At 44.9% G+C, this 27,835-nt stretch overlaps 1 protein-coding gene across 1 annotated transcript in view; it reads left to right on the top strand.

Moving 5' to 3' along the window:
* The window catches only part of LOC120043017 (ventricular zone-expressed PH domain-containing protein-like), a gene marked incomplete at its 3' end in the record, with an annotated part of 91,767 nt that extends 64,216 nt beyond the window's left edge, over positions 1–27,551 (top strand). Inside the window, exons 5-7 of the mRNA XM_038987750.1 lie at positions 15,525–15,907; positions 27,157–27,296; positions 27,417–27,551. Coding sequence (XP_038843678.1) covers positions 15,525–15,907; positions 27,157–27,296; positions 27,417–27,551 — 658 coding nt within the window. The remainder of the gene's footprint in view (positions 1–15,524; positions 15,908–27,156; positions 27,297–27,416) is intronic.
* Positions 27,552–27,835: the final 284 nt, after the last annotated feature.

Genomic DNA, 27,835 nt, shown 5'->3' with positions numbered 1-27,835 from the left:
CAGGTGAGTCTATAGCAACACACATAACTATCAGGTTTAACAGGTGAGTCTATAGCAACACACATAACTATCAGGTTTAACAGGTGAGTCTATAGCAACACACATAACTATCAGGTTTAACAGGTGAGTCTATAGCAACACACATAACTATCAGGTTTAACAGGTGTGTCTATAGCAACACACATAACTATCAGGTTTAACAGGTGAGTCTATAGCAACACACATAACTATCAGGTTAACAGGTGAGTCTATAGCAACACACATAACTATCAGGTTTAACAGGTGAGTCTATAGCAACACACATAACTATCAGGTTTAACAGGTGTAGTCTATAGCAACACACATAACTATCAGGTTTAACAGGTGAGTCTATAGCAACACACATAACTATCAGGTTTAACAGGTGAGTCTATAGCAACACACATAACTATCAGGTTTAACAGGTGAGTCTATAGCAACACACATAACTATCAGGTTTAACAGGTGAGTCTATAGCAACACACATAACTATCAGGTTTAACAGGTGAGTCTATAGCAACACACATAACTATCAGGTTTAACAGGTGAGTCTATAGCAACACACATAACTATCAGGTTTAACAGGTGAGTCTATAGCAACACACATAACTATCAGGTTTAACAGGTGAGTCTATAGCAACACACATAACTATCAGGTTTAACAGGTGAGTCTATAGCAACACACATAACTATCAGGTTTAACAGGTGAGTCTATAGCAACACACATAACTATCAGGTTTAACAGGTGAGTCTATAGCAACACACATAACTGTCAGGTTTAACAGGTGAGTCTATAGCAACACACATAACTGTCAGGTTTAACAGGTGAGTCTATAGCAACACACATAACTATCAGGTTTAACAGGTGAGTCTATAGCAACACACATAACTATCAGGTTTAACAGGTGAGTCTATAGCAACACACATAACTATCAGGTTTAACAGGTGAGTCTATAGCAACACACATAACTATCAGGTTTAACAGGTGAGTCTATAGCAACACACATAACTATCAGGTTTAACAGGTGAGTCTATAGCAACACACATAACTATCAGGTTTAACAGGTGAGTCTATAGCAACACACATAACTATCAGGTTTAACAGGTGAGTCTATAGCAACACACATAACTATCAGGTTTAACAGGTGAGTCTATAGCAACACACATAACTATCAGGTTTAACAGGTGAGTCTATAGCAACACACATAACTATCAGGTTTAACAGGTGAGTCTATAGCAACACACATAACTATCAGGTTTAACAGGTGAGTCTATAGCAACACACATAACTATCAGGTTTAACAGGTGAGTCTATAGCAACACACATAACTATCAGGTTTAACAGGTGAGTCTATAGCAACACACATAACTATCAGGTTTAACAGGTGAGTCTATAGCAACACACATAACTATCAGGTTTAACAGGTGAGTCTATAGCAACACACATAACTATCAGGTTTAACAGGTGAGTCTATAGCAACACACATAACTATCAGGTTTAACAGGTGAGTCTATAGCAACACACATAACTATCAGGTTTAACAGGTGAGTCTATAGCAACACACATAACTATCAGGTTTAACAGGTGAGTCTATAGCAACACACATAACTATCAGGTTTAACAGGTGAGTCTATAGCAACACACATAACTATCAGGTTTAACAGGTGAGTCTATAGCAACACACATAACTATCAGGTTTAACAGGTGAGTCTATAGCAACACACATAACTATCAGGTTTAACAGGTGAGTCTATAGCAACACACATAACTATCAGGTTAACAGGTGAGTCTATAGCAACACACATAACTATCAGGTTTAACAGGTGAGTCTATAGCAACACACATAACTATCAGGTTTAACAGGTGAGTCTATAGCAACACACATAACTATCAGGTTAACAGGTGAGTCTATAGCAACACACATAACTATCAGGTTTAACAGGTGAGTCTATAGCAACACACATAACTATCAGGTTTAACAGGTGAGTCTATAGCAACACACATAACTATCAGGTTTAACAGGTGAGTCTATAGCAACACACATAACTATCAGGTTTAACAGGTGAGTCTATAGCAACACACATAACTATCAGGTTTAACAGGTGAGTCTATAGCAACACACATAACTATCAGGTTTAACAGGTGAGTCTATAGCAACACACATAACTATCAGGTTTAACAGGTGAGTCTATAGCAACACACATAACTATCAGGTTTAACAGGTGAGTCTATAGCAACACACATAACTATCAGGTTTAACAGGTGAGTCTATAGCAACACACATAACTATCAGGTTTAACAGGTGAGTCTATAGCAACACACATAACTATCAGGTTTAACAGGTGAGTCTATAGCAACACACATAACTATCAGGTTTAACAGGTGAGTCTATAGCAACACACATAACTATCAGGTTTAACAGGTGAGTCTATAGCAACACACATAACTATCAGGTTTAACAGGTGAGTCTATAGCAACACACATAACTATCAGGTTTAACAGGTGAGTCTATAGCAACACACATAACTATCAGGTTTAACAGGTGAGTCTATAGCAACACACATAACTATCAGGTTTAACAGGTGAGTCTATAGCAACACACATAACTATCAGGTTTAACAGGTGAGTCTATAGCAACACACATAACTATCAGGTTAACAGGTGAGTCTATAGCAACACACATAACTATCAGGTTTAACAGGTGGTCTATAGCAACACACATAACTATCAGGTTTAACAGGTGAGTCTATAGCAACACACATAACTATCAGGTTTAACAGGTGAGTCTATAGCAACACACATAACTGTCAGGTTTAACAGGTGAGTCTATAGCAACACACATAACTGTCAGGTTTAACAGGTGTGTCTATAGCAACACACATAACTATCAGGTTTAACAGGTGAGTCTATAGCAACACACATAACTATCAGGTTTAACAGGTGAGTCTATAGCAACACACATAACTATCAGGTTTAACAGGTGAGTCTATAGCAACACACATAACTATCAGGTTTAACAGGTGAGTCTATAGCAACACACATAACTATCAGGTTTAACAGGTGAGTCTATAGCAACACACATAACTATCAGGTTTAACAGGTGAGTCTATAGCAACACACATAACTATCAGGTTTAACAGGTGAGTCTATAGCAACACACATAACTATCAGGTTTAACAGGTGAGTCTATAGCAACACACATAACTATCAGGTTTAACAGGTGAGTCTATAGCAACACACATAACTATCAGGTTTAACAGGTGAGTCTATAGCAACACACATAACTATCAGGTTTAACAGGTGAGTCTATAGCAACACACATAACTATCAGGTTTAACAGGTGAGTCTATAGCAACACACATAACTATCAGGTTTAACAGGTGAGTCTATAGCAACACACATAACTATCAGGTTTAACAGGTGAGTCTATTGCAACACACATAACTATCAGGTTTAACAGGTGGGTCTATAGCAACACACATAACTATCAGGTTTAACAGGTGGGTCTATAGCAACACACATAACTATCAGGTTTAACAGGTGAGTCTATAGCAACACACATAACTATCAGGTTTAACAGGTGAGTCTATAGCAACACACATAACTATCAGGTTTAACAGGTGAGTCTATAGCAACACACATAACTATCAGGTTTAACAGGTGAGTCTATAGCAACACACATAACTATCAGGTTTAACAGGTGAGTCTATAGCAACACACATAACTATCAGGTTTAACAGGTGAGTCTATAGCAACACACATAACTATCAGGTTTAACAGGTGAGTCTATAGCAACACACATAACTATCAGGTTTAACAGGTGAGTCTATAGCAACACACATAACTATCAGGTTTAACAGGTGAGTCTATAGCAACACACATAACTATCAGGTTTAACAGGTGAGTCTATAGCAACACACATAACTATCAGGTTAACAGGTGAGTCTATAGCAACACACATAACTATCAGGTTTAACAGGTGAGTCTATAGCAACACACATAACTATCAGGTTTAACAGGTGAGTCTATAGCAACACACATAACTATCAGGTTTAACAGGTGAGTCTATAGCAACACACATAACTATCAGGTTTAACAGGTGAGTCTATAGCAACACACATAACTATCAGGTTTAACAGGTGAGTCTATAGCAACACACATAACTATCAGGTTTAACAGGTGAGTCTATAGCAACACACATAACTATCAGGTTTAACAGGTGAGTCTATAGCAACACACATAACTATCAGGTTTAACAGGTGAGTCTATAGCAACACACATAACTATCAGGTTTAACAGGTGAGTCTATAGCAACACACATAACTATCAGGTTTAACAGGTGAGTCTATAGCAACACACATAACTATCAGGTTTAACAGGTGAGTCTATAGCAACACACATAACTATCAGGTTTAACAGGTGGGTCTATAGCAACACACATAACTATCAGGTTTAACAGGTGAGTCTATAGCAACACACATAACTATCAGGTTTAACAGGTGAGTCTATAGCAACACACATAACTATCAGGTTTAACAGGTGAGTCTATAGCAACACACATAACTATCAGGTTTAACAGGTGAGTCTATAGCAACACACATAACTATCAGGTTTAACAGGTGAGTCTATAGCAACACACATAACTATCAGGTTTAACAGGTGAGTCTATAGCAACACACATAACTATCAGGTTTAACAGGTGAGTCTATAGCAACACACATAACTATCAGGTTTAACAGGTGAGTCTATAGCAACACAACATAACTATCAGGTTTAACAGGTGAGTCTATAGCAACACACATAACTATCAGGTTTAACAGGTGAGTCTATAGCAACACACATAACTATCAGGTTTAACAGGTGAGTCTATAGCAACACACATAACTATCAGGTTTAACAGGTGGGTCTATAGCAACACACATAACTATCAGGTTTAACAGGTGAGTCTATAGCAACACACATAACTATCAGGTTTAACAGGTGAGTCTATAGCAACACACATAACTATCAGGTTTAACAGGTGAGTCTATAGCAACACACATAACTATCAGGTTTAACAGGTGAGTCTATAGCAACACACATAACTATCAGGTTTAACAGGTGAGTCTATAGCAACACACATAACTATCAGGTTTAACAGGTGAGTCTATAGCAACACACATAACTATCAGGTTTAACAGGTGAGTCTATAGCAACACACATAACTATCAGGTTTAACAGGTGAGTCTATAGCAACACACATAACTATCAGGTTTAACAGGTGAGTCTATAGCAACACACATAACTATCAGGTTTAACAGGTGAGTCTATAGCAACACACATAACTATCAGGTTTAACAGGTGAGTCTATAGCAACACACATAACTATCAGGTTTAACAGGTGAGTCTATAGCAACACACATAACTATCAGGTTTAACAGGTGAGTCTATAGCAACACACATAACTATCAGGTTTAACAGGTGAGTCTATAGCAACACACATAACTATCAGGTTTAACAGGTGAGTCTATAGCAACACACATAACTATCAGGTTTAACAGGTGAGTCTATAGCAACACACATAACTATCAGGTTTAACAGGTGAGTCTATAGCAACACACATAACTATCAGGTTTAACAGGTGAGTCTATAGCAACACACATAACTATCAGGTTTAACAGGTGAGTCTATAGCAACACACATAACTATCAGGTTTAACAGGTGAGTCTATAGCAACACACATAACTATCAGGTTTAACAGGTGAGTCTATAGCAACACACATAAACTATCAGGTTTAACAGGTGAGTCTATAGCAACACACATAACTATCAGGTTTAACAGGTGAGTCTATAGCAACACACATAACTATCAGGTTTAACAGGTGAGTCTATAGCAACACACATAACTATCAGGTTAACAGGTGAGTCTATAGCAACACACATAACTATCAGGTTTAACAGGTGAGTCTATAGCAACACACATAACTATCAGGTTTAACAGGTGAGTCTATAGCAACACACATAACTATCAGGTTTAACAGGTGAGTCTATAGCAACACACATAACTATCAGGTTTAACAGGTGAGTCTATAGCAACACACATAACTATCAGGTTTAACAGGTGAGTCTATAGCAACACACATAACTATCAGGTTTAACAGGTGAGTCTATAGCAACACACATAACTATCAGGTTTAACAGGTGAGTCTATAGCAACACACATAACTATCAGGTTTAACAGGTGAGTCTATAGCAACACACATAACTATCAGGTTTAACAGGTGAGTCTATAGCAACACACATAACTATCAGGTTTAACAGGTGAGTCTATAGCAACACACATAACTATCAGGTTTAACAGGTGAGTCTATAGCAACACACATAACTATCAGGTTTAACAGGTGAGTCTATAGCAACACACATAACTATCAGGTTTAACAGGTGAGTCTATAGCAACACACATAACTATCAGGTTTAACAGGTGAGTCTATAGCAACACACATAACTATCAGGTTTAACAGGTGAGTCTATAGCAACACACATAACTATCAGGTTTAACAGGTGGGTCTATAGCAACACACATAACTATCAGGTTTAACAGGTGAGTCTATAGCAACACACATAACTATCAGGTTTAACAGGTGAGTCTATAGCAACACACATAACTATCAGGTTTAACAGGTGAGTCTATAGCAACACACATAACTATCAGGTTTAACAGGTGAGTCTATAGCAACACACATAACTATCAGGTTTAACAGGTGAGTCTATAGCAACACACATAACTATCAGGTTTAACAGGTGAGTCTATAGCAACACACATAACTATCAGGTTTAACAGGTGAGTCTATAGCAACACACATAACTATCAGGTTAACAGGTGAGTCTATAGCAACACACATAACTATCAGGTTTAACAGGTGAGTCTATAGCAACACACATAACTATCAGGTTTAACAGGTGAGTCTATAGCAACACACATAACTATCAGGTTTAACAGGTGAGTCTATAGCAACACACATAACTATCAGGTTTAACAGGTGAGTCTATAGCAACACACATAACTATCAGGTTTAACAGGTGAGTCTATAGCAACACACATAACTATCAGGTTTAACAGGTGAGTCTATAGCAACACACATAACTATCAGGTTTAACAGGTGAGTCTATAGCAACACACATAACTATCAGGTTTAACAGGTGAGTCTATAGCAACACACATAACTATCAGGTTTAACAGGTGAGTCTATAGCAACACACATAACTATCAGGTTTAACAGGTGAGTCTATAGCAACACACATAACTATCAGGTTTAACAGGTGAGTCTATAGCAACACACATAACTATCAGGTTTAACAGGTGAGTCTATAGCAACACACATAACTATCAGGTTTAACAGGTGAGTCTATAGCAACACACATAACTATCAGGTTTAACAGGTGAGTCTATAGCAACACACATAACTATCAGGTTAACAGGTGTGTCTATAGCAACACACATAACTATCAGGTTTAACAGGTGAGTCTATAGCAACACACATAACTATCAGGTTTAACAGGTGAGTCTATAGCAACACACATAACTATCAGGTTTAACAGGTGAGTCTATAGCAACACACATAACTATCAGGTTTAACAGGTGAGTCTATAGCAACACACATAACTATCAGGTTTAACAGGTGAGTCTATAGCAACACACATAACTATCAGGTTTAACAGGTGAGTCTATAGCAACACACATAACTATCAGGTTTAACAGGTGAGTCTATAGCAACACACATAACTATCAGGTTTAACAGGTGAGTCTATAGCAACACACATAACTATCAGGTTTAACAGGTGAGTCTATAGCAACACACATAACTATCAGGTTTAACAGGTGAGTCTATAGCAACACACATAACTATCAGGTTTAACAGGTGAGTCTATAGCAACACACATAACTATCAGGTTTAACAGGTGAGTCTATAGCAACACACATAACTATCAGGTTTAACAGGTGAGTCTATAGCAACACACATAACTATCAGGTTTAACAGGTGAGTCTATAGCAACACACATAACTATCAGGTTTAACAGGTGGGTCTATAGCAACACACATAACTATCAGGTTTAACAGGTGAGTCTATAGCAACACACATAACTATCAGGTTAACAGGTGAGTCTATAGCAACACACATAACTATCAGGTTTAACAGGTGAGTCTATAGCAACACACATAACTATCAGGTTTAACAGGTGAGTCTATAGCAACACACATAACTATCAGGTTTAACAGGTGTGTCTATAGCAACACACATAACTATCAGGTTTAACAGGTGAGTCTATAGCAACACACATAACTATCAGGTTTAACAGGTGAGTCTATAGCAACACACATAACTATCAGGTTTAACAGGTGAGTCTATAGCAACACACATAACTATCAGGTTTAACAGGTGAGTCTATAGCAACACACATAACTATCAGGTTTAACAGGTGTGTCTATAGCAACACACATAACTATCAGGTTTAACAGGTGAGTCTATAGCAACACACATAACTATCAGGTTTAACAGGTGAGTCTATAGCAACACACATAACTATCAGGTTTAACAGGTGAGTCTATAGCAACACACATAACTATCAGGTTTAACAGGTGGGTCTATAGCAACACACATAACTATCAGGTTTAACAGGTGAGTCTATAGCAACACACATAACTATCAGGTTTAACAGGTGAGTCTATAGCAACACACATAACTATCAGGTTTAACAGGTGGGTCTATAGCAACACACATAACTATCAGGTTTAACAGGTGAGTCTATAGCAACACACATAACTATCAGGTTTAACAGGTGAGTCTATAGCAACACACATAACTATCAGGTTTAACAGGTGAGTCTATAGCAACACACATAACTATCAGGTTTAACAGGTGGTCTATAGCAACACACATAACTATCAGGTTTAACAGGTGAGTCTATAGCAACACACATAACTATCAGGTTTAACAGGTGAGTCTATAGCAACACACATAACTAGTCAGGTTTAACAGGTGAGTCTATAGCAACACACATAACTATCAGGTTTAACAGGTGAGTCTATAGCAACACACATAACTATCAGGTTTAACAGGTGAGTCTATAGCAACACACATAACTATCAGGTTTAACAGGTGAGTCTATAGCAACACACATAACTATCAGGTTTAACAGGTGAGTCTATAGCAACACACATAACTATCAGGTTTAACAGGTGAGTCTATAGCAACACACATAACTATCAGGTTTAACAGGTGTGTCTATAGCAACACACATAACTATCAGGTTTAACAGGTGAGTCTATAGCAACACACATAACTATCAGGTTTAACAGGTGAGTCTATAGCAACACACATAACTATCAGGTTTAACAGGTGAGTCTATAGCAACACACATAACTATCAGGTTTAACAGGTGAGTCTATAGCAACACATTTACCTATCAGGTTTAACAGGTGAGTCGATAGCAACACACATAACTATCAGGTTTAACAGGTGAGTCTATAGCAACACACATAACTATCAGGTTTAACAGGTGAGTCTATAGCAACACACATAACTATCAGGTTTAACAGGTGAGTCTATAGCAACACACATAACTATCAGGTTTAACAGGTGAGTCTATAGCAACACACATAACTATCAGGTTTAACAGGTGAGTCTATAGCAACACACATAACTATCAGGTTTAACAGGTGAGTCTATAGCAACACACATAACTATCAGGTTTAACAGGTGAGTCTATAGCAAACACACATAACTATCAGGTTTAACAGGTGAGTCTATAGCAACACACATAACTATCAGGTTTAACAGGTGGGTCTATAGCAACACACATAACTATCAGGTTTAACAGGTGAGTCTATAGCAACACACATAACTATCAGGTTAACAGGTGAGTCTATAGCAACACACATAACTATCAGGTTTAACAGGTGAGTCTATAGCAACACACATAACTATCAGGTTTAACAGGTGAGTCTATAGCAACACACATAACTATCAGGTTTAACAGGTGAGTCTATAGCAACACACATAACTGTCAGGTTTAACAGGTGAGTCTATAGCAACACACATAACTATCAGGTTTAACAGGTGAGTCTATAGCAACACACATAACTATCAGGTTTAACAGGTGAGTCTATAGCAACACACATAACTATCAGGTTTAACAGGTGAGTCTATAGCAACACACATAACTATCAGGTTTAACAGGTGAGTCTATAGCAACACACATAACTATCAGGTTTAACAGGTGAGTCTATAGCAACACACATAACTATCAGGTTTAACAGGTGTGTCTATAGCAACACACATAACTATCAGGTTTAACAGGTGAGTCTATAGCAACACACATAACTATCAGGTTTAACAGGTGAGTCTATAGCAACACACATAACTATCAGGTTTAACAGGTGAGTCTATAGCAACACACATAACTATCAGGTTTAACAGGTGTGTCTATAGCAACACACATAACTATCAGGTTTAACAGGTGAGTCTATAGCAACACACATAACTATCAGGTTTAACAGGTGAGTCGATAGCAACACACATAACTATCAGGTTTAACAGGTGAGTCTATAGCAACACACATAACTATCAGGTTTAACAGGTGAGTCTATAGCAACACACATAACTATCAGGTTTAACAGGTGAGTCTATAGCAACACACATAACTATCAGGTTTAACAGGTGAGTCTATAGCAACACACATAACTATCAGGTTTAACAGGTGAGTCTATAGCAACACACATAACTATCAGGTTTAACAGGTGAGTCTATAGCAACACACATAACTATCAGGTTTAACAGGTGAGTCTATAGCAACACACATAACTATCAGGTTTAACAGGTGAGTCTATAGCAACACACATAACTATCAGGTTTAACAGGTGAGTCTATAGCAACACACATAACTATCAGGTTTAACAGGTGAGTCTATAGCAACACATAATACTTTGAGATCTGTTTCACCTGTCTTTGTGATTGTCTCCACCCCCCTCCAGGTGTCGCCCATCTTCCCCATTATCCCCTGTGTATTTATACCTGTGGTCTCTGTTGGTCTGTTGCCTATTTGTCTTGTTTGTCAAGTCAATCAGCGTTTTTGTGTCTCAGCTCCTGCTTTTCCCAGTCTCTCTTTTTCTCGGCCTCCTGTTTTTGACCCTTGCCTGTCCTGACTCTGAGCCCGCCTGCCGACCGGTACCTGTGCCCCACGTTTGGATTATTGACCTCTGCCTACCCTGACCCTGAGCCTGCCTGCCGTTTGGTACCGTTGCCCCACCTCTGGATTACTGACCCCTGCCTCCATTGACCTGTCTATTGCCTGCCCCTGTTGGATTATTAAAACTTTGTTAATTCGACGTTGTCTGCATCTGGGTCGTACCTTCATACCTGATAGTTTGAACTGGCCATGACTGACCCAGAAGACAGCTGCGCAACACCATCTCCTCCCAAGGAGCCTCCATTGGTAGGCACGAGGAACTGCTTCGTGGGCTGATGGAGGGGATCCAATCGTTGGCTGAGCGCCATGACCGGGCGTTGGACATGCTGCTGGAGCAATTCCGTGGGTTGTTTTGGGGGGGAGCCTGCCACGGTGGTAACCCCACCGCCCCTCAGTAACTCGGCGGTGTTAGCAGCGCCGCCCCACCGGCCACTCCACCTTCCCAAGAGCCCCGTTTACCTCCCCCGGAATACTTTAATGGAGAGCCGAGCACCTGTCGGGCGTTTTTAGCTCAGTGTGCCCTCATTTTCAAGCTTCAGCCCTCCTGCTTCCCCTCGGATCGCTCCAAGATAGTCTACCTCATCACGCCGATGTCTGGGAGGGCTCTCACCTGGGCTACCGCCGTATGGGAACAACAGCCGGCCATGTGCGTGAGTCTGGAGGGGTTCGTGGGAGATGTGAGGAAGGTTTTTGATGCCCCGTTCTCCGGGAGAGAAGCTAATGTGGCCGACTATGCGGTGGATTTGCTCACGTTGGCATCGGAGAGTGTGTGGAACCAGGAAGCCCTGTTCGAAATGTTCCTGCACGGCGTCTCGGAGGAGGTTAAGGACGAGCTTGCTGCTCGGGAGTTACCCACGGATCTTGACTCCCTCATCGCTTTGACCATCCGCGTTGATGTGCGATTGCGGGAATGATGGATGGAGAGGAATGTCGCACGTACAGGGATTCCACCTCACCTCCGAGTCATCCCGGAAGTCCCCGACGGTCCCGTGTGTCCTCTTGCCCGCTACAAGACCAGGCTCACCGGTAGGAGCGAGTACTCTGGTGGGCCATATGGAGAACTTTTCTGCTTCGCTTACTCACACCCCTTTTCATGTCATTCTGCTGTGGGGAAACCACTCCAAATCTCTCCGGGTCCTCATTGACTCAGGGGCCGATGAGAACTTTTTGGACGCCACACTGGCTTCTGAGCAGAACATCCCCACTCAGCCCCTCTCCATTCTCATGGATGTTAGACGCTGGACGGGCACTCTTAAGGTCGGGTCACCCATAACACCACTCCCATCAACCTACGTGTGTCAGGGAATCACAGTGAGACCAATCAATTCCTGCTCATCAAGTCCCCCGAGATTCCCGTGGTTTTGGGATTCCAGCGACACAATCCCCTCATCAACTGGTCTACGGGTGCTATCATGGGCTGGAGTCCATTCTGCCACGCCCATTGTCTGAAGTCGACGCACTCTGCCCCGGGACGTCTTCCTAGAGGCTTGAAAGTTGCTCTGGACCTCTCCGCCATTCCCACGGAGTACCAGGAACTCCGGGAGGTGTTCAGCAAGCCCCTGGCCACTTCCCTTTCCACCGCACTGCCCTTATGACTGGATTGACCTTCTCCCTAGCACCACGCTGCCCCGGGACGTCTGTACTCTCTGTCGGGACCAGGGACTAAGGCTATGGAGACCTACATTGGGGATTCCCTAGCTACAGGATTTATCCGTCCCTCTTCCTCTCCTGCTGGCGCAGGTTTCTTCTTCGTGGAGAAAAAGGACAAGACCCTGTGCCTGTGCATTGACTACCGGGGACTCAATGACATTACTGTGAAGAACCGTTATCTGCTACCACTCATTTCCTCGGCCTTCGAGCCGCTCCAGGGAGCCACTGTTTTCTCTAAGCTGGATCTACAACACGCCTACCACCTGGTACGGATACGAGAGGGGGACGAGCGGAAGACTGTCTTCAACACTGCCAGCGGCCACTATGAATATCTGGCCATGCCCTTTGTCCTCACCGACGCCCCTGCCGTGTTCCAGGCTATGGTGAACGATGTTCTCAGCGACATGCTGAACCGGTACATCTTCATCAACATTACATTTTTACATTTACATTTTAGTCATTTAGCAGACGCTCTTATCCAGAGCGACTTACAGTAGAGTGCATACATTTTATTACATTTTTTTACATACTGAGACAAGGATATCCCTACCGGCCAAACCCTCCCTAACCCGGACGACGCTATGCCAATTGTGCGTCGCCCCACGGACCTCCCGGTTGCGGCCGGCTGCGATAGAGCCTGGGCGCGAACCCAGAGACTCTGGTGGCGCAGCTAGCACTGCGATGCAGTGCCCTAGACCACTGCGCCACCCGGGAGGCGGGTGACATCCTCGTTTTCCTCGACATCCTCGTCCCATTGATGACATCCTCGTTTTCTCCCGCTCCCCCCAAGAACACGTGCTCCACGTCCGACTGGTTCTCCAGCGCCTTCTGGAGAACCAGTTGTTTGTTAAGGCGGAAAAGTGTGAGTTCCATCGCTCCACCATTCCCTTTCTGGGCTACATCATCTCTGCTGGGCGTGTCCAGATGGATCCCGAGAAGGTGAGAGCGGTGGTGGATTGGCCTCAGCCTACGTCCAGGGTGCAGCTGCAACGCTTCCTGGGGTTCGCCAACTTTTATCTCCGTTACAGCACCCTGGCCTCCCCCTGTCTGCATTCACCTCTACCAAGGTTCCGTTCACGTGATCATCTGCTGCTGACCGAGCATTCCGGGACCTTAAACACCGCTTTACCACTGCTCCTATCCTGGTTCATCCTGACCCTTCCCGTCAGTTTGTGGTGGAGGCCGATGCTTCAGATGTCGGATTGGGGGCTGTCCTGTCCCAACGTTCTGCCCTGGACCTTAAGCTGCATCCCTGCGCCTTCTTCTACCACCGCCTCAATGCCACAGAGAGGAACTACGATGTGGGGAATCGGGAGCTTCTCGCGGTGAAGATGGCGTTGGAGGAATGGAGGCAGTGGCTTGAAGGGTCGGAACATCTGTTCATTGTGTGGACCGACCACCAAATCCTGGAGTATCTCCGCACCACCAAGCACCACAACTCCAGGCAAGCGAGATGGGCCCTGCTGTTTACCCGGTTCAACTTTTCCCTCTCCTACCGGCCGGGGTCCAAGAACGTCATCCCGGCGGATTTAGATTGCTCAGATTTGTCTGCAGCTACTTAGCAGGCGTAAAAAAAAAAGCTACAGCAAAGTTTATACCGTCAGATTTCAAAACGTTTAAAAGTATGTCTAAAGAGAGACTGTCAACGAATACAACAAAGAGCTACAGTTTTTCGAAGTGAGTTCATGTTTAAGCTGTAGATCTCGGCTTGCATTTTGACTCAGAAAGTGATCTTGACTCAGAAAGTGATCTTGACTCAGATAGTGATCTTGACTCAGAAAGTGATCTTGACTCAGAAAGTGATCTTGACTCAGATAGTGATTTTGACTCAGAAAGTGATCTTGACTCAGATAGTGATTTTGACTGAGATAGTGATCTTGACTCAGAAAGTGATCTTGACTCAGATAGTGATCTTGACTCAGATAGTGATCTTGACTCAGAAAGTGATCTTGACTCAGAAAGTGATCTTGACTCAGAAAGTGATCTTGACTCAGATAGTGATCTTGACTCAGATAGTGATCTTGACTCAGATAGTGATCTTGACTCAGATAGTGATCTTGACTTGACAGATAGTGACCACTGGTCTATAGAAACACACATACCTACGTCAGCACACATGACCTGCTGAAATTGAGCTTTTTATGTGTTCTTGACTTGATCTTTTTTTTTCAAAACGGGCAACAGGAACATACAAACATCCCACCAGGTGTATACAGGATATCAGTGCAAGAATTAACACATTGATACAAAATGGATACATAAACAACAGTACAGGAAATTAAAAACCCAGACACAAGACAAAACAACTTATTTATGTAGTACTAATTCACTCTCTCCCACGTAACACTGTGTGGCAAAAAATGAATTCAAGTGTCTTAACAGGTTAACATCACTTCTAAATGTCTTGTATAAGCTGTTACAGTATACTACATCACCTTATGAATATGTCGTTACCGTGCTTCTACATCTGCATTGTTTGCTGTTTGGGGTTTTAGGCTGCGTTTCTGTACAACACTTTGTGACATCTGCTGATGTAAAATACATTTGATTTGATTTGATTGATTACACCATAAGCGAGGTTGATATGTGTGTGTGTGTGTGTGTGTGTGTGTATGTGTGTCTTCCTCAGGTCAAAGAGTCTGGCTCTGCAAGCCGTGAGGTCACGGTCCGTCAACTCTGACAGCGGACAGGATGGAGAAGGGGTGGAGCTAACATCTGACGCATTCCTCTCAGAATCCCCACCCAATCACCAAACAGAAGCCTTAGACACCTCTCCCACTGAGAGGAAACTAACCAATGAAAACTCCCTGTCTCCCTCCACCCCTCCGGCCACGCCCCGTGAGGAACAGAGGGATCGACCGGGAGAGGGGGAAGGAGGGAGAGGAGGAGGACTAGGAGAGGGGACAGAGGACAAGCTGTACAGCCACCTGAGGGACAACATGGAGAAGATCAAAGAGTTTTGTTCTGAGATGGTTCAACAGATCCCCATACCAGAACACTGTGTCATAGAAGGTACCCTGCTATTAATCACATCAAATCACATGTTATGTGTCACATGCTCCGAATACAACAGGTACCTTACAGTGAAGTGCTTACTTACAAGCCCTTTAACCAACAATACTTTAAGAAGTTAAGAAGAAACACGTGTTGAGTAAAAAATAGATAAGTAAAATGTTTTGGGTACATTTGATTAACTGTTCAGGAGTCTTATGGCTTGGGGGTAGAAGCTGTTAAAAATAGCCACTAACCAAGAAACAACTTCATCAGATGACAGTCTGATAACATATTTATTGTATAGCATATGTTTTGTTAGAAAAATGTGCATATTTCAGGTATAAATCATAGTTTACCATTGCAGCCAGCATCACAACTCTCACCAAAGCGACTAGAATAACTACAGAGAGCAACGTGAATTACCTAAATACTCATCATAAAACATTTCTGAAAAATACACAGCGTACAGCAAATGAAAGACAAAGATCTTGTGAATCCAGCCAATATTTCAGATTTGTTAAGTGTTTTACAGCGAAAACACAATATAGCGTTATATTAGCTTACTACAATAGCCAACCACACAACAGCATTGATTCAAGCCAACAATAGCGATAACGTATAAACCAGCAAAAGATATACATTTTTTCACTGACCTGCTCAGAATTCTTCAGATGACAGTCCTATAACATCATATTACACAATACATATAGAGTTTGTTCGAAAATGTGCATATTTAGCGGCACAAATCGTGGTTATACAATATGAATAGTAGCCAAAATGCAAACAAAATGTCGGGAGAAATCTTGGGAGAGGCACCTATTCTAATCGATAACTAATCATAAACTTGACTAAAAAATACAGGTTGGACAGCAAATGAAAGATACATTAGTTCTTAATGCAATCGCTGTGTTACATTTTTAAAATTAACGTTACTACGACATACAGCGTGCGTTAAAGCGAGACCGCACCGAAATTAATGGCGGATTATGCATTTTACATTTTTCAACAGAACAACGAATTAACAGCATAAATAGTTCTTACTTTTTGATGTGCTTCCATCAGAATCTTGGGCAAGTTGTCCTTTGTCCAAAAGAATCGTTGCTCGGTTGTAGAATGTAGTCTTCAACGTTGGAATTAGCAGTAAACATTAGCCATGTGGGCCAGATGTGCCCAACTCCCTAGAACGCAACACAAATAAATACCCGAAAATCGCAATATACTGACATAAACTGATATAACTCGGTTTAAAATAACAACATTATGATGTCTTTAACAGCTATATCGAATAAAAACAGAGCCGGATATATCTAAGAGCTATAACCGGAGCTTTCTAGTACGACATGCCAAGGTCCTTCCTGCGTCATGGCGAAAAGGGGAAAGAGGGTACACCACGTTGCCAGCCTATTTATAGGCCTTCAGATCTGCCTAGAGACTCCATTTCAATTCTCACTATTCGCTGACATCCAGGGGAAGGCGTATGCAGTGCATCTCAACCAATAGAAGACAGGCGAATTAATAAACTGACCTGGGAACAGCTTGCAGAATTCAGCATTCTCACATCCTCATAGGAAAAAGGCTCCAACTCGAGTTCTGTTTTACTCACAGATATAATTCAAACGGTTTTAGAAACTAGAGAGTGTTTTCTATCCAATAGTAATAATAATATGCATATTGTACGAGCAAGAATTGAGTACGAGGCAGTTTAATTTGGGAACGAAATTATTACAAAGTGCAAACAGCACCCCCTATTGACAAAAGGTTAGGAGCTTTTTGGACCTAGACTTGGCACTCCGGTACCGCTTGCCGTGCGGTCGCAGAGAGAACAGTTTATGACTAGGGTGGCTGGAGTCTTTCAAAATGTTTAGGGCCTTCCTCTGAAACTGCCTGGTATAGAGGTCCTGGATGGCAGGAAGCTTGGCCCCGGTGATGTACTGGGCCGTTCGCACTACACTCTGTAGTGCCTTGCGGTCGGAGGCCGAGCAGTTGCCATACCAGGCAGTGATGTAACCAGTCAGGATTCTCTTGATGGTGCAGCTGTAGAAACTTTTGACGAATAGGCTTTGTCGTGCCCTCTTCACGACTGTCTTAATGTGTTTGTACCATGATAGTTTGTTGGTGATGTGGACACCAAGGAACTTGAAGTTCTCGACCTGCTCCACTGCAGCCCTGTCGATGAGAATGGGGGCCTGCTCGGTCCTCCTTTTCCTGTAGTCCACAATCATCTCCTTTGTCTTGATAATGTTGAGGGAGAGGTTGTTGTCCTTACACCACATGGTCAGGTCTCTGACCTCCTCTCTATAGGATTTCTCATCATTGTCGGTGATCAGGCCTACCACTGTTGTGTCATCGGCAAACTTGATGATGGTGTTGGAGTTGTGCAAGGCCATGCAGTCATGAGTGAACAGGGAGTACAGGAGGGGACTAAGCACGCACCCCTGAGGGGCCCCTGTGTTGAGGATCAGCGTGGCGGATGTGTTGTTACCTATCCTTACCACCTGGGGGGGGGGCCCGTCAGGAGGTCAAGGAACCAGTTGCAGAGGGAGGTGTTCAGTCCCAGGGTCCTTAGCTTATTGATGAGCTTTGATGGCACTATGGTGTTTAACGCTGAGCTGTAATCAATGAATAGCATTACCAGCTCATTACCCTGCCATTACCAGCTCATTACCCTGCCATTACCAGCTCATTACCCTGCCATTACCAGCTCATTACCCTGCCATTACCAGCTCATTAACCTCCCATTACCAGCTCATTAACCTGACATTACCAACGTATTACCCTGCCATTACCAGCTCATTAACCTGACATTACCAACGTATTACCCTGTCATTAACAGTTCATTAACCTTTCATTACCAGCTCATTACCCTGCTATTAACAGCTCATTAACCTGTTATTACTGGTTCATTACCCTGACATTACCCTTGCATTGCCGACTCATTACCATGCCATTAACAGCTCATTACCCTCCCATTACCAGTTCATTACCCTGCCATCGCCAGCTCAGTACCCTGCCATTAACAGCTCATTACCCTCCCATTACCAGTTCATTACCTACCCATTACCTGCTTAATAACCTGCCATTACCAGCTCATCACCCTGCCGTTACCAGTCCATTACCCTGCCAAATTGTGGGTGGAAGGTAGGCCTCTTTCTTGCCTTGCATGTTTGTAGCTGTCTGGCTGATGTTGGTGAGCAGGGAGAGGCAGGAAGCAGAGATGGTTGGAGCTGTCTGGCTGGTGTTGGTGAGCAGGGAGAGGCAGGAAGCAGAGATGGTTGTAGCTGTCTGGCTGGTGTTGGTGAGCAGGGAGAGGCAGGAAGTAGAGATGGTTGGAGCTGTCTGGCTGGTGTTGGTGAGCAGGGAGAGGCAGGAAGTAGAGATGGTTGTAGCTGTCTGGCTGGATTTTGGTGAGCAGGGAGAGGCAGGAAGTAGAGATGGTTGGAGCTGTCTGGCTGGTGTTGGTGAGCAGGGAGAGGCAGGAAGTAGAGATGGTTGGAGCTGTCTGGCTGGTGAGCAGGGAGCAGGGAGAGGCAGGAAGTAGAGATGGTTGTAGCTGTCTGGCTGATGTTGGTGAGCAGGGAGAGGCAGGAAGTAGAAGATCCAGTGCATAGTTTTTATTTTAGGGTTTTTGGAGCAGGTGCAAGTTTTTACAAAGTATACAAATAATCCAACTGGACAGTCTGACTAGCCTCTAGGGCTCGGAACAACCCTAGCTAACCCTTGCAGAGCCAGGCAGCCATCTTCAACTCCCATAAAGATCCACAGCTGAGCATATATACCCTGGCAGAGACCAGGTGCCAGGAAACACTTAGCAAGCACTAAGTCAATTAACACTTAGCAAAGTAAACAACTCTACAATAACAGTTTAGATACTATAATCTGTACGGTACCAAAATATATAGAATACCGTTAAAGAACTGGACTAGAGCAGAAACTCTCCCCCCCCCCCCTAATTAGTATGGGAGTGTCCCATAATTAATGAGCAGACCATGGTCACCTGCGCTAGGTGGCCACGCCCCTCCAAATGCTACAATACATCTCACACAAACATTTGTAAATTCTGCTTTAGAACACGCATCATAACTAACAAACTTTCTGATTTACTTCTCACGTCTTCTGTCATTTATATTCAATGTTTAAGAAATGATTTAAATAACACCAACAGCGCTTTACTGAAATTTGCACTTTGGCGTACGTTTTTAAGGACCTCAGATATGGCCACCCCTCCCCTCCCCCCCCCTCCCCTCCCCTCCCCACCCCCCCCCTCTCCTCCCCTCCCCTCCCCTCCCACCCCTGCCAGAGCTGATAGAGATGCCAGAGCTGCCAGAGCTGACAGAGCTGACAGAGCTGCCAGAGCTGACAGAGCTGACAGAGCTGCCAGAGAAACTTCAGTGTGTCTTGGTATGGATTCCATAAGTGTCTGGAACTGTATTGGAGGGATAAGACACCATCCCTCCATGTTTTTTTTGATGGTGGTGGAAAACGCTGTCTTCAGGCGTCACTTCAGAATCTCCCAGAAGTGTTCAATTGGTTTGAGATCTGGTGACAGAGCAGCTGCTTTCAATGTTCTTTGTGCCCCTCATTCACTCAAGTGTTTCCTTTATTTTGGCAGTTACCTTTATGTCTGAAAGAAGGAGCACCGGGAATGTGTTTTTATTTAAGGTTGGAGTTTGTCTCTAAATGAAAAGTCTGATCAGTACAGTACATCAGGATGATTGATAACATGACCTGGTGAGTTCACACACGTTATCTGATCAGTGATCATGATGGTAATGGGTTGGATCGTTATGTAACACTGAACAGTACAGTACATACGTACACACACACACACACACACACGCACACACACACACGCACGCACGCACGCACGCACACACACACACACACACACACACACACACACACACACACACACACACACACACACACACACACACACACACACACACACACACACACACACGTACACACAAACACACACACACAAACACACACACACAAACACACACACACAGTTCAGTACAGTACACAGAGACTGTAAAGCAGTCTCAGCTGTACAGGATGTGGTTACTCAAGGAGTCAGCACACACACACACACACACACACACACACACACACACACACACACACACACACACACACACACACACACACACACACACACACACACATACACACCCTAACACACACACACACACACACACACACACCCTAACACACACACACACACACACACACCCTAACACACACACACACACCTTAACACACACACACACCCTAACACACACACACACACACCCTAACACACAAACACACACCCTAACACACACATACACACATTGTGTAATCCCCCCACACACCCCACCTACACACTCCCCCCCCCCCCCCCCCCCCCCCCAATCTCCCCTACAGAGCTCAGACATGCCTGTAGTCACAGAGACACCAATGGATTGATGTACCTCAGTAGTTAGTAGTAACAGAGACCAATGGATTGATGTACCTCAGTAGTTATTAGTAACAGAGACCAATGGATTGATGTACCTCAGTAGTTATTAGTAACAGAGACCAATGGATTGATGTACCTCAGTAGTTAGTAGTAACAGAGACCAATGGATTGATGTACCTCAGTAGTTATTAGTAACAGAGACCAATGGATTGATGTAGCTCAGTAGTTATTAGTAACAGAGACCAATGGATTGATGTACCTCAGTAGTTAGTAGTAACAGAGACCAATGGATTGATGTACCTCAGTAGTTATTAGTAACAGAGACCAATGGATTGATGTAGCTCAGTAGTTAGTAGTAACAGAGACCAATGGATTGATGTACCTCAGTAGTTATTAGTAACAGAGACCAATGGATTGATGTACCTCAGTAGTTATTAGTAACAGAGACCAATGGATTGATGTAGCTCAGTAGTTAGTAGTAACAGAGACCAATGGATTGATGTACCTCAGTAGTTATTAGTAACAGAGACCAATGGATTGATGTACCTCAGTAGTTATTAGTAACAGAGACCAATGGATTGATGTAGCTCAGTAGTCACCAGAAGGTGAGGTTGAAAACCAAACTAAGAGCCAAAAGATGCATAAAGGAGCATAATAGCAGACAGTGTTATTGTTTTTCATGAATGAAATGAATGAATGTGCAGGGCTGCAGTAAATGTTGTGGCCAGGCTGGGCTGCAGTAAATGTTGTGGCCAGGCTGGGCTGCAGTAAATGTTGTGGCCAGGCTGGGCTGCAGTAAATGTTGTGGCCAGGCAGGGCTGCAGTAAATGTTGTGGCCAGGCTGGGTTGATCTATTTAATGATGACTTATACAGAGTCCAGTCTAACCAGGATGAGGGGTTCAAACAGTCTCTCCTTCTGTGGGTACAGACTCAGGGTCAGCAGCCCTGCCCCAAATAAAACACCCTACACCCCGTGCCCCACCCCATGCCCCACCCCATTCCCTAGTCCACTCTACCCCAGTCTACTCTACCCCAGTCCAACCTACCCCAGTCCAACCTACCCCAGTCCAACCTACCCCAGTCCAATCTACCCCAGTCTACTCTACCCCAGTCTACTCTACCCCAGTCTACTCTACCCCAGTCTACTCTACCCCAGTCCAACCTACCCCAGTCCAACCTACCCCAGTCTACTCTACCCCAGTCCAATCTACCCCAGTCCAACCTACCCCAGTCCAACCTACCCCAGTCCACTCTACCCCAGTTCAATCTACCCCAGTCCACTCTACCCCAGTCCACTCTACCCCAGTCCAACCTACCCCAGTCCAACCTACCCCAGTCCACTCTACCCCAGTCTACTCTACCCCAGTCCACTCTACCCCAGTCTACTCTACCCCAGTCTACTCTACCCCAGTCTACTCTACCCCAGTCTACTCTACCCCAGTCCAACCTACCCCAGTCCAACCTATCCCAGTCCACTCTACCCCAGTCTACTCTACCCCAGTCTACTCTACCCCAGTCCACTCTACCCCAGTCCACTCTACCCCAGTCTACTCTACCCCAGTCCACTCTACCCCAGTCCAACCTACCCCAGTCTACTCTACCCCAGTCCAACCTACCCCAGTCTACTCTACCCCAGTCTACTCTACCCCAGTCCAACCTACCCCAGTCCACTCTACCCCAGTCCACTCTACCCCAGTCCACTCTACCCCAGTCCAACCTACCCCAGTCCAACCTACCCCAGTCCAATCTACCCCAGTCCACTCTACCCAAGTCCACTCTACCCCAGTCTACTCTACCCCAGTCTACTCTACCCCAGTCCACTCTACCCCAGTCCAATCTACCCCAGTCCAATCTACCCCAGTCCAATCTTCCCGCAGTCCAATCTACCCCAGTCAAATCTACCCCAGTCCAATCTGCCCAAGTCCACTCTGCCCAAGTCCACTCTACCCCAGTCCAATCTACCCCAGTCCAATCTACCCCAGTCCAATCTACCCCAGTCCAATCTACCCAAGTCCACTCTACCCAAGTCCACTCTACCCAAGTCCACTCTACCCAAGTCCACTCTACCCCAGTCCAATTTACCCCAGTCCAATTTACCCCAGTCCAATTTACCCCAGTCCGACCTACCCAGGTCCAATCTACCCAAGTCCACTCTACCCCAGTCTACTCTACCCCAGTCCAATCTACCCCAGTCCACTCTACCCCAGTCCAATTTACCCCAATCCGAGCTACCCCAGTCCACTCTACCCCAGTCCAACCTACCCCAGTCCACTCTACCCCAGTCCACTCTACCCCAGTCTACCCTACCCAAGTCCACTCTATCCCAGTCCACTCTACCCCAGTCCGACCTACCCAAGTCCACTCTACCCCAGTCCAATCTACCCCAGTCCACTCTACCCCAGTCCAATTTACCCCAATCCAATTTACCCCAATCCGAGCTACCCCAGTCCACTCTACCCCAGTCCAACCTACCCCAGTCCACTCTACCCCAGTCCACTCTACCCCAGTCTACCCTACCCAAGTCCACTCTATCCCAGTCCACTCTACCCCAGTCCGACCTACCCAAGCCCACTCTACCCCAGTCCAATCTACCCCAGTCCACTCTACCCCAGTCCAATTTACCCCAATCCGAGCTACCCCAGTCCACTCTACCCCAGTCCAACCTACCCCAGTCCACTCTACCCCAGTCCACTCTACCCCAGTCTACCCTACCCAAGTCCACTCTATCCCAGTCCACTCTACCCCAGTCCGACCTACCCAAGTCCACTCTACCCCAGTCCAATCTACCCCAGTCCACTCTACCCCAGTCCAATTTACCCCAATCCGAGCTACCCCAGTCCACTCTACCCCAGTCCAACCTACCCCAGTCCACTCTACCCCAGTCCACTCTACCCCAGTCTACCCTACCCAAGTCCACTCTATCCCAGTCCACTCTACCCTAGTCCGACCTACCCAAGTCCACTCTACCCCAGTCCAATCTACCCCAGTCTGAGCTACCCCAGTCCACTCTACCCCAGTCCAATCTACCCCAGTCCACTCTACCCCAGTCCAATCTACCCCAGTCCAATCTACCACAGTCCACTCCCTCCATCTGTAAAGTAGGCCAGAGTGAGGCCCAGCTAGTCCCTCTCTTCCCCCTGTAGATCCCTGGGATAACAGTCCCTGTCTCTCCCTGTACAGCCCTGGGTTAACAGTCCCTGTCTCTCCCTGTACAGCCCTGGGTTAACAGTCCCTGTCTCTCCCTGTCTCTCCCTGGGTTAACAGTCCCTGTCTCGCACCGTATAGCCCGGGGTTAACAGTCCCTGTCTCTCCCTTTCTCTCCCTGGGTTAACAGTTCCTGTCTCTCCCTGTCTCTCACTGGGTTAACAGTCCCTGTCACTCCCTTTCTCTCCCTGGGTTAACAGTCCCTGTCTCTCCCTGTCTCTCCCTGGGTTAACAGTCCCTGTCTCTCCCTGTCTCTCCCTAGGTTTACAGTCCCTGTCTCTCCCTGTCTCTCCCTGGGTTAACAGTCCCTGTCTCTCCCTGTCTCTCCCTGGGTTAACAGTCCCTGTCTCTCCCTTTCTCTCCCTGGGTTAACAGTCCCTGTCTCTCCCTTTCTCTCCCTGGGTTAACAGTCCCTGTCTCTCCCTTTCTCGCCCTGGGTTAACTGTCCCTGTCTCTCTCTGTCTCTCCCTGGGTTAACAGTCCCTGTCTCTCCCTTTCTCTCCCTGGGTTAACAGTCCCTGTCTCGCCCTTTCTCGCCCTGGGTTAACTGTCCCTGTCTCTCTCTGTCTCTCCCTGGGTTAACAATCCCTGTCTCTCCCTGGGTTAACAATCCCTGTCTCGCACCGTATAGCCCGGGGTTAACAGTCCCTGTCTCTCCCTTTTTCTCCCTGGGTTAACAGTCCCTGTCTCTCCCTTTCTCTCCCTGGGTTAACTGTCCCTGTCTCTCTGTAGAGCCCTGGGTTAACAGTCCCTGTCTCTCCCTGTCTCTCCCTGGGTTAACAGTCCCTGTCTCTCTCTTTCTCTCCCTGGGTTAACAATCCCTGTCTCTCCCTTTCTCTCCCTGGGTTAACAGTCCCTGTCTCTCCATGTCTCTCCCTGGGTTAACAGTCCCTGTCTCTCCCTTTCTCTCCCTGGGTTAACAGTCCCTGTCTCTCCCTTTCTCTCCCTGGGTTAACAGTCCCTGTCTCTCCCTTTCTCTCCCTGGGTTAACAGTCCCTGTCTCTCCCTGTAGAGCCCGGGGTTAACAGTCCCTGTCTCTCCCTTTCTCTCCCTGGGTTAACAGTCCCTGTCTCTCCCTGTCTCTCCCTGGGTTAACAGTCCCTGTCTCTCCCTTTCTCTCCCGGGGTTAACAGTCCCTGTCTCTCCCTTTCTCTCCCTGGGTTAACAGTCCCTGTCTCTCCCTTTCTCTCCCTGGGTTAACAGTCCCTGTCTCTCCCTTTCTCTCCCTGGGTTAACAGTCCCTGTCTCTCCCTTTCTCTCCCTGGGTTAACAGTTCCTGTCTCTCCCTTTCTCTCCCTGGGTTAACAGTCCCTGTCTCTCCCTTTCTCTCCCTGGGTTAACAGTCCCTGTCTCTCCCTTTCTCTCCCTGGGTTAACAGTCCCTGTCTCTCCCTTTCTCTCCCTGGGTTAACAGTCCCTGTCTCTCCCTTTCTCTCCCTGGGTTAACAGTTCCTGTCTCTCCCTTTCTCTCCCGGGGTTAACAGTCCCTGTCTCTCCCTTTCTCTCCCTGGGTTAACAGTCCTTGTCTCTCCATGTCTCTCCCTGGGTTAACAGTCCCTGTCTCTCCCTGTGTCTCCCTGTAGAGTCCAGTTAGAAGTTTTAATTCTTCTTTAATTCTTCTTAATTCTTCACATCATTGGTAACCAAGACACCAGGGCAGAGTGGAAGCAGAAGGTATTTGATATGTTAGACATCTCTCAGAGCTCCACCATTCTGTCCCCAGACAGCTGAGTAGAGAATCCCTGTTCGTCTTTCTGATCTGACTACATCACTTTAAACATTACATAGAGAAACAGAGAGACAGCTGTGTAACACACACACACACACACACACACACACACACACACACACACACACACACACACACACACACACACACACACACACACACACACACACACACACACACACACACACACACACACACACACACACACACACTCACAGGGAAATGGGTAGTGAAAGTAGAAGTGATGATAGATAGTGACAGGATGGGATGTTGTGATAGTCCCTCCGGTTACCTTCTGTAACACCAGGGCCAAGGAGGAGACAGCCAGGAGTCAATGACACACACATGGATCAGACAGCATACGTGCAACAGCAAACACACACACACACACACACACACACCAAGCAGACAGCACAATCATCGCTCAAACTGCAAACACACCCACTGAAACACATGTACACACTGTCATTGCATAGAGTTTAGTAGGTTTATAAAGAGTTTGAGGCTAGTTTCTCCTGGAGGTTTGGCAGAGCTGAGTAGGAAGGTAATGTATGTGTGTGAAGGGTAACGGTGGTACAGACCTACAGTTTCATTCTACAGGCGTTAACCCTCTATCGTCACAGAGACAGGGAGGAAAAGAGATGAGTGGAAACGTTGTAGAGTGAGTAAGGTTTAGAAAAGACTGCAACTGATCGAAAACACTAAATAGAATTGTCTTATTATTTTATTTATGTTTGCTGGCGTGTGTGTGTGTGTGTGTGTGTGTGTGTGTGTGTGTGTGTGTGTGTGTGTGTGTGTGTGTGTGTGTGTGTGTGTGTGTGTGTGTGTGTGTGTGTGTGTGTGTGTGTGTGTGTGTGTGTGTGTGTGTGCATGCACCTCTGTGGGTTTTAGACTCGAGCAATGGCAGTGTGGCGAAGCTGTCGTTCTCGTGCCCCCTGAAGGGGCGTTACTGTCTGTATACCAAGTCCTGTTTCACCCTCACCAGCCTCCAGCCTCACCTCTGGATCAACATCATGCTGCTTCACCTACAGGTGGGTGCTCTATAACACGACAAAACACACACACACACAGACATACACACACTCACACACACAGACACAGGTGATGTCTCTATCGACCGGATTACATCTCCTTTTCTCCCTGTCCTCCAGAGTAAGCACAGCGCTCCTCTCTCCTCTCTGGATGACTGTGTGCAGAGGTTGGGGAGACTGTGGGAGAGGACCCAGCTAAAAGGAGCTCACGGCTTCTCCGTGGCCATGACCCAACAGCCCACTCCACACAGAAAGGTACGGTGCGTGTGTGTTCGCGTGTATACGCACTCTATTCCCTCCCCGAAAGAAGAAATGACCTCATTGACTACGAAGCCTGAGAACCAGAGTGCTGGCTTAAAGGGGGTTCAAAGTTCAGCAAAACCTCAGAACACATTCCCTCCCTTTTGTTTACCTCCACAGCTCTTTAAAGGGCCACTTGTGTAAGCAACATGTCCACTCACAGCCACTCTGTCATTAGCAGACGTGTAGTGTGTGTCATCTCTCATATACCCCCTCATTACTAGACATGCTAAGTGGTC

Source organism: Salvelinus namaycush, unplaced genomic scaffold (assembly GCF_016432855.1).
Source record: "Salvelinus namaycush isolate Seneca unplaced genomic scaffold, SaNama_1.0 Scaffold839, whole genome shotgun sequence".
Taxonomy (NCBI): domain Eukaryota; kingdom Metazoa; phylum Chordata; class Actinopteri; order Salmoniformes; family Salmonidae; genus Salvelinus; species Salvelinus namaycush.
This window is presented reverse-complemented; position numbering and strand designations above follow the sequence as displayed.